The sequence below is a fragment of the Gordionus sp. m RMFG-2023 genome, chromosome 1 (genome assembly GCF_954871325.1).
Source record: "Gordionus sp. m RMFG-2023 chromosome 1, tfGorSpeb1-WG-v2, whole genome shotgun sequence".
Classification (NCBI taxonomy): Eukaryota; Metazoa; Nematomorpha; class Gordioida; order Chordodea; family Parachordodidae; genus Gordionus; species Gordionus sp. m RMFG-2023.
In genome coordinates, this window is record NC_088775.1 from 92,912,096 (window position 1) to 92,931,907 (window position 19,812).

The window sequence follows — 19,812 nt, forward strand, 5'->3', positions numbered from 1 at the left end:
CGAGCATTTATAATGTTCCCCTTATTCTTTCATAAAATCGCAAATAAGATATATATCCGTTAAATTTATTTTGGTCGGATTGAATTGAATATTATTTGTTAAATAATATATCCTATCAAGTCATATCAGTCGACAAATTTTATTTGACATAGCTGGACATATGGCGCGGAGTTTCGTATAACCCCCCCCCCCCCTCCTCTCACGTCTTTTACATAGTAGAAAATCTGATGGGGATAAACGCTTCTATTAGAAACTTCTTATTTCTCATAACATCCATTTAATAAGTGTGCATAAAAAATAAAGTATTCTTTACATTTACCAGAATTTTAGTCCCCCTATGAGGGGTTGAAGGTTTGACACTATCTATTTCCAAGTGTGGTGTAGCGGTTACTTCGTATTAGTTTTGTCGTATACTAGACAATAGTTAAGCTCTAGTGCTCGGGCAAAAACTCATTATTTTAATAACTATTCATCCGTTTTGGGTATCACATTTTCCAACTTACCATGAGTCATATGTTTTTAAAGTTACCACTCCTAATTTATAAAATTAATAACCGAAACCAGAGATACGTAGAGCGTAATACTATATCTCTGTAGTGTTGTTAAACGGCTAAGTGTCGGCTTTAAGTAAACAACTTTAATGAGTATAATATATAGAGGGACTCTGAAGCCGACTCAGTGAGCCGCTCAATTTGAAATGAGTTTTGCGACTCCGACTTGAGTTCAGAGTCGTAAAAACTCGACTATTTAACAACACTATATCTCTGACTTCTCATATTTTTATATGTGAGAAAGGATTGTTGAAGTTCAAAATAATTAATTAGTTCTCTTATATTTTTTAACATAGGAATAAATTGGGCTCTTTAAAAAATTTTTATAATGATATGGGTAATCAAAATGGCGTCCACAGCTGTTTTCATTGGTGTAACATTTTAATGAACGCATTGTCAGTCTAGGTATCATAAATGTCATTAGGTTAACCATCTAACATTTATCGAGATGATCAATCATTGTGTAATTTACGATAAATAAATATTGTATGACCAAATGGCATATATTAAATATAGTATATTAGTACCACCAATACGAATACGTAATTATGTAGGCCAATATACAACTAAATATTATATAAAATAATGATTTATTTTTCTTTTAAATATATATATATAATTTAATTTTAAAATTCTTGAAACTTTTTGTAAAATGGAAATTTGGAATTTAGATTATTAAATAATATATTATAAAATAATAAATTGACTATGTAAACATATTTTTCTTATCGTAAATATAATTATAATACAATATTTAATTGTCGTAATCATAAATAACTAGAGTAAATTTACGATATAATTTTAGGGAGATAAATAAATTAGACAATGATTACTTTATAGTATTTTTTTTATTATTTAATTTTTATATAAAAAAATATATTATGATAAAATAAGTTGTATTTGGATTAGGAAAATGTTCGACTAGAATATTTTGTGTCGTTGTCGAAAGAGAGTTTAGGATTGAATTTTGTAAACGCTCATCTCACCTTTTATGGCGATCATTTCTGCCATCATAGCTTTATCGTGGGGCTTTAGGGTCAACCCTTTCTGCAGTTCCATCACGGCTTGAGGATATAGTGATAGCCCGTGGTAAGACTGAGCTTTTCTAAGGTAAATCCTAGGATTTCTGGGATCCAGATCTAATGCCTTATAATAAAAAGTAAAAGAAGTAAGTGCATATAACATTATTTTCATTAAAAAAAACCGAATTTCGTTTTAAATACTACTTTTCTTATTTTTTTAAAATGTCAATCAAATACAATGACAAATCCTGCATGTTGTGATTGACGTTGTAGTGTTAAAGAAGTGAGTCAATGACCGATCAACAAATCAATTATGTTTCTCTGACAATCAACTCTACTATTAATAATTATATATTCTAGATTATTGTCAGACATTGATTAATAAAGTACAGAGTTATTTTCACTTTCCTACACTAAAATAATTTAATCAATGGGGCTATTAAATTATAAATGCAAATGTTTGAAATAGATAGATCCATCCACGTCAAAAACTAAAAAAAAAACAGATGGGAGGGGGAAGTTGTAGGGGGAGAGCACCCTAACCCAATGACGTAACAAATCATTTGAATCTCCAAAGTAACGAGTTTTTGATTTGTATAATTTGGCAAGATTTAGGTTTATATAAATATGGGCAGGCTTGCTCGCCGGCTAAAAAACCCGCGAATTTCAGACCCCTAATCACGAATTGGTATTATATGTTTGAAAAATAATTTTATACGTATGGGCATATTTGAAAAAAAAGCTTAAATTTTTTGAAAACCGTACCAAGCTACCCAAATTCTGCCGGATCCGAGAGGCACATATAAAGATTTACTATGTACTTAGTGTCATGCACTATTTAAGTTATGGAGGGGGGGAATGGCCGGACCAAGTTTCTAAAACCGGGTGACCACCCGATTTTCGTGAACCCGTTATCGGTCACAGTAATTGTCGTTTATTTTGAGACTCATGAAAGATAAAAACTTTTAAATTTATAAAATTTTAGCACAAAAAAAAACGAAAGCATAAAAAATATCCGAATGTTTAGCCAAAAACCGAAACCGTTACAAATACTTTTTGAACCGGTACATAAATTGTTAAAATTTATATAATTTTTTCTTATTCATCATATTTTTTAAATAATTTTTTCTTTATTATATCTTTATGATTATATACCGTAAGAAAAACCCAATATAAATGTTCAAAAAATAATCGAAATGTAAACCGAACCGAAATCGTTATAGAACTCTAAGTTAAGAACGGATAATTTTCCTGTAAAACCCGCGTTTTTTTCTGAATAAAAGGTGGGGGGGGGGGGGTGTGCTGGCTAGATAGAAATACGTATATATCAAAATAAATCGCACATAATAGTGCGCACAAATTGAACGTTTCAACGCAGCTCCTCAAAAAGCAAAAAAGTGCATTTTATACGCATTCGTTTTAAATTGGACAGCCATTTTTTTTTTGTTATAGACGTTCCATATTAAAAATAAATAAAAATTAACGCTTAATTTTTAAACATGATAGTGCGTTTACGTTTTTTTTATTTGCGTTTTAAAAACGTCGCGCGATGTAACGTTTCAATTTGAGCATTTGGGTTTATGAACTAGATTATAAGAAGTTTCAAATATATATAAAAGGTATAATGGTGTGCATGATACCTCATCGCAATCGTGGATGGCTTCCTCGAATCGACTCATTTTGATTTTGCAGGCAGAACTTTTGAGGAAAATAAATGTGTTAGGTAGGATTATTAGTAATTAATTTGATAACAATTGTAATTCATTTTGTTGATATATCAGATAACATTCGCCCCTCTATTACGTAATCAAGTAGTAATAGAAGGTTTATCCGAATAATAATACCTAGACTGACGTATTCATTCATAATGGTGCATTTGAGAGTGTCGTTGAATACAAATCAGCTGGACGCGGTATTTTGGTAACCCCTATAGTAATTATTTTCATGGTAAAAAACTACTATTTAATTGATAACTTACTTGCTTCCTTATTATCTCCATGATAAGGCAATTCTTCAATAAAGTTTGCGTCAGACATAGGAATAAATTGGTCTCTCGTTTAAAGTTTATAATAATGATGTGGGTAATCCAAAATGGCGTCCCCAGCTGTTTTTCATCGATGTACACTTTTAATGAATGCATCGTTAAGTCTTACGTATCATAAAAACTAAAATAAATATGACTTTTATTATTTGTCCAATATCGGAACATGAACATAAAAATGTCGCAAAAAAATATAATAAAATACGAGCTAAGGCCTATAATAATGGAGAATTAATAAAAAAAATATTATGAATTTATTATAAAGAAGTCTCAAGCTCGAGCCAAAAAAAACATTTCCTATGCTCCTACATGATCCCATCCAAATTCCTTAATACCCATAACCGTGTCAAAAAGGGTATCTATAAAATTTCCCGATAAAATACAAAAGATAGTTAAAGCAAAAACCGAGAGATAGAGAACAATATACATGTGTCGTATGGGGATTCGGAATGGAAATGTAAGAAGTAGTAAGAAGGCATTTTTTTATTCTTTTGGATTTTCTTGGAGTCAAATACGAAATATTTTTAACACTCTTTTATTTTTCTCTATTATATATATTTTTCACGATTTTTAAACTAAAAAAAATAAAATCAAATAATCGCCGATTTTTACAAAATAATAATATATTTCTCTTTAATATTATTTTTTTTTATCAATTAATTTTTTTATAATACAACATGTACCACCTTTTCAAGGTTACTATATGCCACATTCAACCATAACTATCATTTAAGAATATATTGTATTTAGATTCTTTTGATTCAAAACTTCGCGTCATTGAAATTCTCTTGATATCGACATTGAGAGAAACTTCATATCGTTGATAGATCGTTTTGGTTGTTATCAAAAATTATATTGGTTAATGTGAGTCATAGCTTGATTTATTCATTGCATCCTTGGTCATTCATGATCATTCTATTTTAAGCTTGGTATCTTTATCCAGCATCGTTGATTATCAATAAATTTTAATGGTCAATATACCATAGATCAATCGCATTATTGTTATTTATTGAGTTGATTACACAGAATATTACACAAAGTAAGTCAAATTTTTTTTTTAAATCGCTTTATCATTTTTTTTACATAATGAACCCTTACACAAAACAACAACATTATTATTTTCATTTTATTATTCCTTTTACCCTTAATATTTCCAATGATTTCTCTATTTAACTACCAGTTGCTTTTCCACAATTTACGTTTCTTCTCTTCTCAATACCGCTCACGTTTTATAAATTTTTACTACTTAATTCTTTAAATAATGAATTACTTTTTAAAACCAACAATTTTAACAAACTAATTACAATCCCAACTCAGATATAAATATTTTATCTTCCCATCCTTTTTATTCAAAAAAATAAAACACGTTAAACTTCAATACAACTACCCACATATTTTACTTCATGATTTTATCAATATAACATTTTTTGAAAATGCAGGTGTGCATCTATTTTTTACAATTTTCTCATTAACAATAACATTAATCCAATTCTACAATATTAATATTTAAATTCCACACGACCAGAGTTGTTAAAAGATACTTTTAATGGATCTAGATAGAGATACATCGTCTAAAATATTATCTAGATACCGATATTTTATTCTAAAATCTATCTAGATACAGATACCACATTTTTATATCTAGATACAGGATCTCGATACTTGTATCTTGATCCTTTAACAACTCTGCACACGACTATCAAATTTTCAACTCATCTAACATTTTAAATTGGACTAGGCGATCCATAACCATTCCCCTCAAACAAAAATATATTATATAATTCTACAATTCCCTCAGATAATTAGTGTTTATATTCCTCATATACATATTCTTAAATTTTTCCTTTAATTCTTTCCTTCCTTCCTTTTTTCTAAACTACATTTTCATACCCTTTTTTTAAAAATACTTTATGACCCCCTTCATTATCCTCCACTCTCCTTTAAACAAATATCAACCTTATAAATCTATGAAACAACCCAATTTTTCATCAAATAAATTTTTATACATATTCCTTAAATCAATCATATCATTCTTTAGTAGAACCTAATTCTCTTCTCCTTCTTCTACCACACTTTCATTTTTTTTAAAATTTTTTTCTCACAAATTTCAACCGGAAAATTTTTCGATACAGGTAATTTTTCCCTCTCCAAATTTGAGTCTTTGTAAATCTCATCACATTTTATATAATTATTCAACCATCCTCGATTTCCCTGAAATTATATTGTCTATTTCCAAATTAAAATTTTCATCATCAATTCCCAAAATATTATCAACTTCCAAATCTACCGAAATATTTTCAATTTCCAAATCACTATTTTTTTTAAATTTCCGAATTTTCCAAAATATTATCAACTTCCAAATCAATATTTTTTTCAATTTCCGTATCAAGTTCGGGTATTAAACTTATATCAATGTTATTATCCAAAATATCAAGTTTTTCCTGACCCATTTTATCACTTATAATTTTTTTCATTTTTCTGAACTTCCTCACAATTATTTAATAAATTTTTAATCTCATCATCTTTTAGTATTTTACTTTCCACAAATTCATTTTCTTTATTATCACAAATTCTTTGATTATTATTTATCATACTCTCAATCACGAGTTTTTAACATCCACCTCTTTTACAGATACTTCAATATTTTTATTTCCATTTTTCCCCTGAAATATTTTCTAAACCAAATTTTGATATGCAATTCCATCCCAAAACTGTATCAATTTTTTCTTCTAATACCCACAAATCCAAATTTATTAATTCGTTATTTACGGGACTCCTTCTCCAGTCTGTTGATCAATCCACGCATTGTGCCATTTGTCCGCTAGTGGATTCGTCATGTCTAAAGATTTAATCTGCAACATAGTTCTATTGGTCTTTATGTAATAGGTCTCCATAGATTAAAAATATTTTTCTTTCTCTCGATTTTAAAAAAAAAAAAGCTAACAACAAATAATTTCTTTTTTACTCACCGTCTAAAAAAATTTTTTTTTTTAACTTATACAATTTTTTCAACCTCGTCTCCCTTCGTAGTAAAAAAAATTCGTCTTTTACACACCACCTAAATCGTATTTAAACTTTTACAATTTTTTATTTTACCAATTTTTTCTAATTAATTATCCTTTTTTTTTTACTCTTTAACCATCACAATTTTATCCGATTTAACTGGTAATGTATTCTAGCATGTGCAAGGTAACCTAAGCTGTAAATTTCAAGCAATTTTGCTACGAACTTTAGAAACTCACTTCTAATTTATATTAAATTTTTATGCGGATTTTTCATATAAATTATAAAAAAAATACTAAAATGTCTAATACAATTCCTGTACACAGATTTTTTAAAAATGCAAAAATAGCTCCTTAGGTAAATGAATTAAAATTGAGAGACACCGAATCCCCACGGATTCGGAAGCCCCCATACGACATATATATATATATATAATTAAGGTCCAATAAACCAAAAAATGATGTCGCTTCTTAATAGTGCGCACAACGCTTGCAAAATTGGTAAAATTACCGTTTGGCTTTAGCAATCATTTTAAAAAAAAACGGAAATAGGTTCGCCTTTTCCCATTACCATTTCCGTTCTTCGTTTTGTAAATATTATATAAAAATGTAAATATATTAACTTACTTGTAATCCTAAAAAAAAGAAATATTGTCAAAATTAAAGAAAATAAGAACGCAGACGATAAATGTAATTTCCAAAAGACAAATTCCTTTTTTTTTATTTTTAAGAACTTATTTAAAAATTTCGAATAGTTAAACAAGTGACGCGTTGGCGAAACGCGAACGCTCAATTTGTGCCGCGCGCTATTACTCCCATTTTGTAAAATAAATTAAAAAAAAAAACCTATTGAGAATACAAGTGGATATCAACTTCATGATGGCGTCATTCTGTTCGTGGCTGATGATGGCTTTGCTACTGGAATATTCCAGAAACGCGTTCAGATATCTGGATCACAAAAAAAATATAAATTATTACATTCTATTTTTCTTCTTCTTTCATATATACCATTATCTTTCCCTCCAATAATAATAGTATCATTAGGAAGATGTACCGATATTTTTTTTAAAAAAACAAAAACCGACCTGACCCGATCCGATAAAAATATCGGTTATTAGCTGATAAATATTAAATTTACCGATTAAAATGGCGTTTTAAAAAAAAATTTTATTGATATTCAAGAAAATATATTTTATGTATACATCAGAGATCTAAATATTTTACAACCGAATATTTCATAACCGCCATTATTAGCTACAAAAATCAAGAAATCCAGGCCGGGCCGAAAATACCCGGGCTGGGTCGGGCCGAATATCTTAAAACCAAATTATTTGAAAGCCATTATTAGCTATAAAAATCAAAAAAAACAGGGACCGGTGTAGAGCTTGTAAAAATCAATACCGTATTGATAATTTATGACCGAACCTCAACCTTTTACGATCTAAAATTTAAAATAAAATTTACGAATCTTCGAATGGACCATTTATAGATGAATCGACAAAGATTAGATTGGCACATGACAAAATTTTGAGAAGATTTCTCATTCAATCAATTAAGGTACATCATATTAATTTATTTGAATTCATAATATCATTTTATTTGTAAAACTTTGGAATCAACAAATTACAGAGCACTTCACAAAATATTTTAATGAATCAAACCTTTACTGCTAAAAAATTATCCAGATATTCTGATGTATGGCTAAACAATTTTATGGTTAAAGAAGATATTCTTTGTAGAAAAATTAATTTTCCATTTTTTTTTAATTAGCTTTAGTAATAATGGAACAAAGAAGAGAAACAAAAGGGTAATATCTGTTATTCACCAAGGATCAGATATATCCTTAGAGTCTAAAGCTATTGGTGCTGCCCACCTAGGCATTAATAAAATCTCAACTTAATCTCTCTGAAAAGGTATTTACTATGGTCGTTAAATTTGTTCGTTTTTTGTGTTTATAGATATTGGTGGCCAAAATTAATTCAAGACAGACACTATATGATTTTATAAAAATCACGTGATAGATGCCAAGAAGGCCAAATACAATTTTTTTCCCCAAAATTTCTTCCACCTTGAATCCAATAGATGTGGCACCTCTTTCCAGGGGCTCAAATTAGGAATTGATCTTTGCAACCTGCCAACTTCGGAAGAAGGCTCCAGCTGATAGGATTTGTGAATTATTTTTTTTCTATGAAACATCTTCTTTAACCATAAAATTGTTTGCCATACATCTGAAATTACTTATTTTTTTCACCCGGATAATTTATAAGCAGTAAAGGATATTATCCTGTTACTAAGTCTTCTCTTAATTGTTGGATATTTATCTGCGATTGCTTTATACATATATAATATTTTCTCGAATATTAATTTAAAAAAAAAAAGTAAAACGCCATTTTATCGAATTAAAACCCGGTGTAACGTGTGAAAGTGATTTCATGAGATTTTGATTTTTATCGCTTCAAATACATTGGGGGCCATTTAAATCGTCAAAATCTCACGGCTATTCAATATTTTTAAAATCTCGCATTATTAATTTAAATATACTTTTAAAACGTCAGATTTGAATGAGGCTGTCAAATTAGAAATATTTCTATATAATACAATTTAATTTGTAAATTCTTTTTCCTCTCGATAAGTATATTTCCTGCATTATGGAAGTAATTTTTTAACAATATATTTTTTATTTCAGAAATATTTTAGCTCAAATTACAATGATTTATATGACTTCCTAAAATGTTCTAAAGTTCCAGTGAATGTTAATAAGGCTAACTTTATTAGAAAGTGTACCGGCTTCAAGATTATAGAAAATCAATTATTCTATGGGGAAAGTAAATTTTAGATATGTCATGATTAATTTATTAAAATTAGCCATTATAAGTTTAATGCAATATATTATTTTTTAACATTTGAAAAATGCTGAGGCCATTGATTATTATCTTTTTTTCATCTAAAATTAATTATAGCTGCAAATGTAAGTGTGCATATATATATATATGTAAGAACATTTGATAAAATTTTACATATAGGCATTATTAAATGCTATTTTACAACTAAAATTTAATTTAGATTATCACATAAAGATGAAAAGTAAATGTTAGATACTTTTATTATAATGTATATTGGGCTTATAAATGATTGCATAATTAATTTATTAAAGTTAGGTATTATAATATATACAACTAAAATTGTATGACAAAATTAAGTGCAGTTTATTATTCTAGCCATTGATTATATATTTTATTTCGGCATCACAAATATTATTATATATATAATTTAATGATATTTTAGAAGAAAGAAAAGTTATACTGACAGGAGATGAACAAAAAAAATAATTAAAACAATACATGAGGGGGGTGTATCTACAGTTGCAGGTATTGCTATGGGAGGGTATCTGGGGATTAATAAAACTAATCAAATAATAGCTGAAAAGTAAAAATTTGCAATATTCTTTTAATTATTTTTTTAAAGCTTTTATTGGTTGGGGAGCAATAAAAGTGTTAGAAAGTTTATCAAATCCTGTGAGGTTTGTCAAAAATCAAGCAGTCGTTTTGATAAAACCTCAAATGTTTTGCACAATATTAAAGTTGTGCCAAAGTCTCTGGTATCAAATTGGCATCGATTTAATCCAGATGCCAGAATCCAAGGAAAAATACAAATATATTTTATGTGCCATATGCTATTTTTCAATATATTTAATGGCTATTCCTATTAAGGATAAAACAGCTAAATCTGTTGTAAAAGCCTTACACATCATTGTCAACACCCACGGATGCTATGAAGTAATAAAATAAAAATACCAATTTTAACTGAATTTTATTATATAATATATATTTTTTTTAAATTTAATAAAACTAAAATATTTATTTATTAAAGATTCAGATAAATGATCAAGGCAGGGAATTCTGTAACAATGTTTGTACAGAATTCCATAAATATTGTGGGATAGTTCAGAGAATAACCTCAGCCTACCACCCCACAAGCAAATGGTTTGGTTGAGCGAGTTAACAGAACAATCCAGAACCGAATAGCAAAATCGGTTTTGGATATCCCAACTGACTGGCCAGATGCTTTGGTAGGGGTGTGTGGCACCCACAATTCTTGCATACACTCTTCTACGGGATTCTCGCCCTATGAACTGATGTATGGTCAGAAACCACGACGCCCTCTTACAGTAGAAATAATTTTTAATGTTATATTTTTAATTATTATTTAGTTACAAAACAAAATTGAGGATGTATTAGCCTTACCAGAGGTTATGGCAAAAATAACAATTGATCATTGTTTAAAAGAAGAGTTGGAAATTAAAATGGCTCATCTCAAGAAAATAACGGAACTGGCTATACAAAATATTGGTATAGCCCAGCTTAAACAAAAAAAAGGATTACGAAAAAAGATGAAATGGTTCTAAATCTTTTATTTTGGGACCAAAAGGTTCTTGCTTGGAACCATAAAAGGTCAGATAGGAAAGGGGGGAAAATGTTGAACCACTGGATAGGCCCTTATTTGATCAATAAAATATTTGATAAGGGTAATAATTTTATATTATATTAATTATTACTGTATATCAAGGTGAATATGAATTAATAACCACGAATAATCTCATATTAAAAACAAAATATAATTTATCCAATTTAAAAGAATTTATTGTAAGAAACAATGAATATCCAGATGAAAATGGTAATGATTTTTAAAAAATTACATTTTTTATGAAGTAAAAAAAAATATTTTTAGATACAAAAATTAATATTTAATAACTTTATAATTATTTTTAATGTTTTTATTATAATTAACGCATTGCCTTTAGATAGTAGTTCCCAAAATGGCCTTTATGATGAAATTATTCCATTTGCTACGGAGTTTGTTGATCCAAACTCTCCCAGAGGTATTGTATTTAGGATATATATTTGAATTATCTTTTGAATGATAATCTTATAATTATTTTTTGAATAATAACCTTATAATTATTTTTAATGTTTTTATTCTAAATGCATTGCCTTTAGATAGTAGTTCCCAAAATGGCCTTCATGATGAAATTATTCCACTTGCTACGGAGTTTGTTGATCCAAACTCTCCCAGAAATATTGTATTTAGGATATATATTTGAATTATCTTTTGAATGATAATCTTATAATTATTTTTTGAATAATAACCTTATAATTATTTTTAATGTTTATATTATAATTAATGCATTGCCTTTAGATAGTAGTTCTCAAAATGGCCTTCATGATGAAATTATTCCACTTGCTACGGAGTTTGTTGATCCAAACTCTCCCAGAGGTATTGTATTTAGGATATATATTTGAATTATCTTTTGAATGATAATCTTATAATTATTTTTTGAATAATAGCCTTATAATTATTTTTAATGTTTTTATTATAATTAACGCATTGCCTTTAGATAGTAGTTCCCAAAATGGCCTTTATGATGAAATTATTCCACTTGCTACGGAGTTTGTTGATCCAAACTCTCCCAGAGGTATTGTATTTAGGATATATTTGAATTATTTTTTTGAAAAAGCAGCACGTGCGTTACTTATAGATAGTGGTTCCCAAAATGTTGAGTTTGAAGATAAAAATATTCAGCTTGACAGGGATTTTATCAATCCAAAGACTCCCATAGGTAATGTTATTTCTGATATATATTTGGTTTATTTTTTAATTTATTACGTATACAGAATTGGATGATGATATTTTGATAATAAATAAATTAGAAAATATCCCTAGATATTTTTTTCCTACAACAAAGGATTTTATCATAAAGGCCATTTTGGGAACTACTATCTAAAGGCAATGCATTAATTATAACAAAAACATTAAAAATAATTATAAGGCTATTATTCAAAAAATAATTATAAGGTTATCATTCAAAAAATAATTCAAATATCTCCTAAATACAATACCTCTGGGAGACTATGAATCAACAAAATCTGTAGCAAGTGGAATATTTTCATCATAAAGCCCATGGGAACTACTATCTAAAGGCAATGCATTAATTATAATAAAAACATTAAAAATAATTATAAAGTTATTAAATATTAATTTTTGCATCTAAAAATATTTTTTTTACTTTAAAAATCATTACCATTTTCATCTGGATATTCATTGTTTCTTACAATCAATTCTTTTAAATTGGATAAATTATATTTTGTTTTTAATATGAGATTATTCATGGTTATTAATTCATATACACCTTGATATACAGTAATAATTAATATAATATAAAATTATTACCCTTATCAAATATTTTATTTATAATTTATCGCCTTATATATATATTTTTTATGAAAGTTGTAGTTTATAAATAATATTCAATTACATTCTGATATGCAATATATGATAATAATTATATTTTTCCATGATGTTTTTATTAAATTTAAAATTATGTATAAATATTTATATCAATAAAGTTCTTCGTCTATTTTCTTATACCAAACAAAGTTTTATCTAATATCTGTGACCCAATTCAGTACAAAATAATATAGAGATGGATTATCTTTGAAACATTATATTAGGTAAACAAAATAAGCATTACGATTAAGCCATTTATGCTAAGAATTTATCTTACTGTTTCTTTGCAGTGATTTTTAGAGGGTTGGGTAGAAAAGGCGGTTTGCCTCTAGTAAATTTTCTGTCATATATGAGCTTTGTCTAAATTAATATCTATCGAGAAGATGTACTTTGTATAAGAAATATCATGGGATCGGAGTATTTGGTTATTTTATAAATTTCATGTTGTGTAAATTAGCATGTTAGTAAGGATCTCTTCCCTACCTAAATATTGCTAAACTTTAATTATGATATTGATTGGAGCCTCCTATCAATAATCTGAACTAGAGGTCTGGATTGGGTGGTTTTTTCGCCCGTACTTTAAAAAAAATATTTTCAACATTGGGCGAGAGGGTTAAAAAATTTGGCAGAATTTGATATTTTTCTTGCGAAATGAGCAGAACAGTAAATAGTTTTTCATAATATTCCATATTATATGTTTAATTTAAAATACATTAAAATAAATAAAGAGCCAAACCAGCCATAAAATAATTTTAAAACAAAATATATATAAAAAAAATTATAAGTGAGAGCGAGGGCAGGTTAAATAAATCTTTTCGCTAAAAACCCGCCCATTACAGACCTCTAATCTGCACATCTTATCACACACTATTTGGTATGATATGCAGACTAAAAATATAAATTTAAAACTATAGAGAGGCGCCGACTATTTAGACAAGATAGATTTTAAAAAAACAATTTGAATAAAAAAATGTACCCTACATGGATTTGAACTTGCATTTTGAGGATAGGTAATGTAAGTCTTACTAACTAGACTACCCACCACCACACCTTGTAATACTTAATTTTATTTGTTATATATAATCTACTTTTTAATTAAATTTATATATACATCAAAAAGAGAAATTTGATTATATTGTTAACTTTAATGATGTTAAAATAAAGATGAGCTCTCGAAATGAAACAATATATATATTTTTACAAAGCATTACTAAAATATTATTTTAAAACATAGATTATAATTAAATAGTTAGGTGGGATACCATTATTGTCTCTATATTATATTTTATATCCTTTACTTTAATTATGTTCCATGATTTTACAGCTCTCATTATCCGACTTAATGATCTTAAAAAAAATAAAGATGAGTTCTTAAAATGAAACGATATATATCTTGCAAAGCATTATTAAAATATTATTCTAAAACATAGATTATAATTTAACAGTGTCTCTATATTATATTATCATTTAAGTCATGTCATGAAAATTTTTGCTTTAGATTTATCGCTTCAAAAACATTGGTGGCCATTATCATCAAAATTTCACAACCCATCCGTGTGAAAGTGATTGCGTGAGATTTAGAAATCTCACAGATCACATTCACACGTTACACCGTCGAACAGGGCAGGAAAAAATTTTTGAAAAAAAAATCCGGGTTGGTCCATGCAAATGGTACCTCTGCAGGTCTCTGTTATGCATTAAGAACAAACTTTATAAAATAATGATTAAAACTAACTAAATACTTGAAAATATGTTTACGATTTTTAAACTTGAGTACTGAAATGATTCCAACAATTTAATCGAACACGAATAGTGTTGTTAAACGGCTCAATTTTAGCCAGAAAAATATTGCCTTAGCCTCGAGATTTCTCAAATATATGTCTAGAGACTTTCGTTCCTCTTCTATGAGCAAAATCTTCAGGCTGGCGTAATATTTTTCTGGATGAAATATTGAGTTAACAACACTAATGTTTAACATTTATTGAATGAATTAGGCCCAAATGATAGGTGAATTAAAATTTGATATATCGACATTATATTTTTAAAATGACTTGTAAGTTACGGCAATAATTTCGGATTTAGCAATATCGAGTCGGTAATCGGACCGGATCGGTTTTCAATAATTGGTATCCGGTATATTCCTATATATATATATCATACTCATTTTTAACCTTAAAGCTTTGGCGTATTTCTGCAGCGCGGAATCGTAGTTTTGCTTCTTGAACAAAATTTTGCCAAAGTATTTTATGTGAGTCACGACGCTTAAAATGCCTTGAACCTTGAGAGAGATTTTACCAGAAAAAAAATAATAACTGTAGAATGGGTTTAGAGTAAGTATTCTTTTTCTTTGGTTCTTATTGGTTAACAATTTATTAGGGATGTTGGTTCAGATCAGCTGTTGTTAACAAACAGTAGGTTCCAAAATAGACTCGTAGATTTTTATAATGGCTAATAAATGCTAAACGCGCATATGTTGAATAAGAATCCTTAAATGTAATTTAACGCTAGAAACCTTTCACCTTTTAAAAAGGTACTTTTAGAAATGTAACGAAATACTTTTTTCCAGAGTATTTCGCTCGCCCTTGAGGGGTTACTACCCGCCTAACTCATTGCGGGAAATGATCTTGATTTGATGTCCACTTAAAAATATTTTAGCATAAAAAAAATACATTGGTGAAAAGAAGTAGATTGCTATTATTCAATTCATCCTCCGGCCATTCGGCATACATGTCCCTGATTCCGTGGTCTCCTATGGTATTGCTATTATCTGAACACGTGACATCGTGGATTCCACAATCGTTTATCTTGCATTCCTATAGGAGAAAAAAAAATATTCCGTGAAATTTAGCCATGATTGTCAAATTATTATTTTTTTTTTAAGGTGCCGAGGCTAATGTTAAATACAATTTGCCTAAACAATAAGGCGATATTCTATACATCATTCCCCCGAGAAGGAAACCAAGTTGGCTTCGGAAAGAGAAAAAATTTAGTCCGTGCTGGGATTCGAACCCAGTACTATCAGATGGCCGCCACAGACGTTATAATAATATAACCAAATCGGTTCAATATATCCTTTCATTTTTATAAAAATTTGTCCGAGTTCCGGTTTGGCGCGAGATTTTGAAACGGGTCGGGTGGAGTTTAGAGCGGGTTCGGTTTAAAAATAAAAATTTATGGTTAAAAATTAGTTTCGAAAAGTTTTTCTTTTACCCGTAAAAATTATGTGTATACAAAATAAAAAGACGACATTAGTATCGCGAATACTTGTATCTGAGATACAAGATTCTTTAGAATCTTTTTTTGACATTTTTAATAAGATACTAGACTATGTATCTAGATTCTATTTCCGGTAGACCTGGCCAACTCTGCATCTATTTGAAAAAGCTAATTCAAGCGTAGCGTATAATAATTAATATATCTCCCAATAAATTATTGTTTATTCTAGATCTATAGGGTTTGATAATATAAGTTTTAACAAAGAAAACGCTGCGTTTTCAACGTGGATTTGCGTGGCCGAAAACTGCGTTATGACCACTCGAGAATGTTTTAAAAATTTCGGGCCTGAGTTATCTTCATTCGGTTCCCACATCAATGTATATTCCCTAGTCTTGGTCTATTCTACATCTAAAATGAATATCCAATAGAGGGCGAACAATAGATTAATTATACTGAAGTTAATTTATCTAGCCTAAGAAACATGTTAATAAAGTACAATTCTTTCGTCATTTTGTTGAGCAATGTATCTTCCCAGGATTTATACTCTTTTTTTTTCTCTGCCTCAAACATAGCAGTTAGTCGTTATGAATTGTATACCATCATAAAATACTAATTCCATCACCCACGTTTTTCCGCATTCACGTTCATAACCAAAAGAGTGTCTTCTACTTCTGATACTAAAATTTGGCATCCAAGATCCAAATTCCAGGGGCAGAAAGTAATAAAAAATATCTAATGATAGTCACGTGCCCGTACTTTCATGCTATTTGCTAATGCATTGGCAAGAGGAGTGTATCGTCATCAAAAATTTTAAACTATTCCTATGACTGAGGCGAACTTTATTAAAGAATCGCCTGATCATCGAGATATAAGGAACATGAGAATATTCACTATGCGGGTTGCCAAGATGGTGGCTCCAGCTGATTCGCATTCAACGACGATATCAAAATGCGTTATCGTAAACGCGTCGTCAGTCCAGGTATTATTATATGACATTGCGTTCAATATACAAATAGATTCTAGTCTATATACATTTTTTTTTTGGTCAAATTATAGTTTTATTCTTTGAAATATAACATTACAAGAGAACATAAAATAGCGATTAAAATTATGTCTTTTCCAATAATTTTGCAAGTGTTTCGTAGTTATAACAAGATGCATTAGAGATCAAGAAATCACAACTCGACTCCTAACCGGCCCGAAACCCGTTCAGGACCGGATAAGGTCTATTGCAGATCACTAAGACGCCTACCTAACAAATTACGCAAAAATTTATACCCAGATAAAAAAAAAGTATAAAGAAGGTATATTTTAATCTTTATTTTTCCTTCCTATTTCTTTTAATCTATTTTTTTCATAAATTTCAACAATTTTATTATTTTTTTTGTGGCATGGTTGTTATCTAGATCCTACAAAAATATATGTTTAAAAAAATAATATTAAAGCTTGAAAGAAAGAAAGAAAGAAAGAAAAAATTGATAATATGTCATTTTAACAATTTTTATGCGAGTCAAATAACTTTATCTTAAAAATAAATTTTAAAAAAATATAAAAACGTTTTCCAAACCTGGTCAAACACTATATGTTAGCATCAATGTGTTATTTTATTTTTAAAAAACACTTTTTGATGGAGTTTTTAAATAATTTTAAAAATAAATCTGATTTTTCCAGAAATGTTCATGTTCGGGAAATACCTACCCTATGAATTTAGGATAATTTTTCCAAGAACTTTTAAACTTAATAAAATTTATCCAAATATTTCATATATAAATTATAAAATTGACTCAATGGTTAATGGCAAAATTGTCTATAATTCATAAGATAGGCATTCCAAACATGATGGAGTATATTTCCAGGTAAAATCTGATTTTTAAATTTAAATTTATCATTTAAATATAAAGTAGTATCTGCCTAGCAGATCATTCAAGAAGTGATTAACTTGTACGCTGACATTGACATCCACCAAGAAGGAAAAAAACATCCATCACAATATTTCAAGGCAAGGGTCAGGAGATTCAAGTGCTAAGAAATTGAGTGGAAAAGTTTATAACATTCCTTAAAAGGGGGGTTCCATTGTTTATTAAACTGATCATTTTTAAAAAAAAATGCTGAAAAACAATAATAAGTTGACCAATATGCTTGTTACTATTTAAAACATATAAAAAAAAATACAAAACATGTCAATTTGTAGGCACTATAAGTGTATTGGTTTTAAAATAGTATTTGTAAGTAAAAATCTTTTCCAAAAATGAAAAAAATTATTTTTCTATATTTCCAAAACTATTTTTCAAAAGGAACTCCTGGTAGCAAACATTACAAAAAAATATAACATGCTAAATAACATTATTTTAAAAACGATTAAACCGGGGTCAAGTTGCATAAGAATCCACAAGATTGAATTGTAAAGTTTTGAATAATATTGAAGAAAAATATGAAGAATATTAATTTAATCTTTTGAAAGTGAGAGAGAAAAAAAATATGTTAAATAAATCATTTTTATTTAAAATTATAAAATAAATGTATACATTAAAATATTCTTAAATTTGCTAAGAGTTTAGAAGATATCACTGAGAAACCCAGTGATTAGAAGAATCAAAAACAAGATTTTCCCCAAATGTTTTTATAAGAAATTTTAAAATGGTTAGTTTAGTTCAAAAGTTTTTTTAAATCTAATAAATATGAAGGGTAATTCAAATTATTATACAGCTGTATTTTGTATATAAAATTTATTGAAAAATGCATGCTTATTTAATTTAACACAATAGGTTTCACTAATAATTATTCATCAATATTGGAATATAATATCAAGGTTTTCATCAATGAACCTTTAAAGGAGAACCATTAAGAAGAGTTTCAAGCTCCTGGATTTGTTTCACAACTCCCATACCTTTATATATATGACCAAATATAAAATATTGGCAACCATTTAATAGGGATAAAGGACAAGTTGTGATTATATAAAAATAATTTCCATTTTTCTCTCTTTCGTCAATAATGCACAGGAGGCCAATTTTATTGAGCTTTGAATAAAAAAAATATATTAAATTATCAGAATATTCAATTTTAATAGTACCAAGTTAGGAAATAGTTTGGAAGCATCTGCGATATTGTAGTGATCTTTTAAATTAGTTTGAGGGTTTAATGCCCCTATGTGGATATATTTGTCAGGATAAACTGAAATGTATTAAATAAAAGTAGAATTTAAAATACAATTTACTTGTATTTATTTTGGATCCCTTATAAAAGATGTAGGAATTTTCAGTATTTAGTGTTTCAGGAGAATTTTCTGGCTCAAGCCTGGAAAAGCCTGAACATAAGGCCAAAAAGTGTTCACATATCTTAGGGCAAACGTCATCAAATAATTCAATTATAATCTTTCCGACTAATAACATACGTGTTAAATTATATATAAATCAAGATTACTTATTATATCGCTTATTGCTATTTCCAAAAAAACTTGAGGTCGAGTTATGATTTTATCTACATCCATCCTAAAATAAGATGAGAAGTGACTGCGATGATGACACATGCAACATAATGGAATTTTACCTCAGGTTATGTCCAATTTCCTATTTATTGATTAGCTTTATTTTGATGAGTAATAATTTGTTGGACATTTAACCAAAAAAAGTTAAACAAATAATTTTAGACGTAAAGGCAGATTAAAGCATCTAAAAAAAACCCCTTTATAAAGT

General features: G+C 28.3%; 1 protein-coding gene across 1 annotated transcript; it reads right to left on the bottom strand.

Annotated features, from left to right (window-relative positions):
- Positions 1-1,250: 1,250 nt before the first annotated feature.
- On the bottom strand, positions 1,251-19,618 carry LOC135931719 (peptidyl-prolyl cis-trans isomerase D-like). Its single transcript, XM_065468991.1, has 9 exons — positions 19,541-19,618; positions 19,335-19,499; positions 19,191-19,291; positions 18,943-19,137; positions 15,571-15,714; positions 15,073-15,179; positions 7,463-7,564; positions 3,214-3,271; positions 1,251-1,697 (listed from the first exon to the last, which is right to left on the bottom strand). The coding sequence occupies exons 1-9, from the start codon at positions 19,605-19,607 to the stop codon at positions 1,506-1,508; spliced, it is 1,131 nt and encodes a 376-aa protein (XP_065325063.1). The 5' UTR covers positions 19,608-19,618; the 3' UTR covers positions 1,251-1,505.
- Positions 19,619-19,812: the final 194 nt, after the last annotated feature.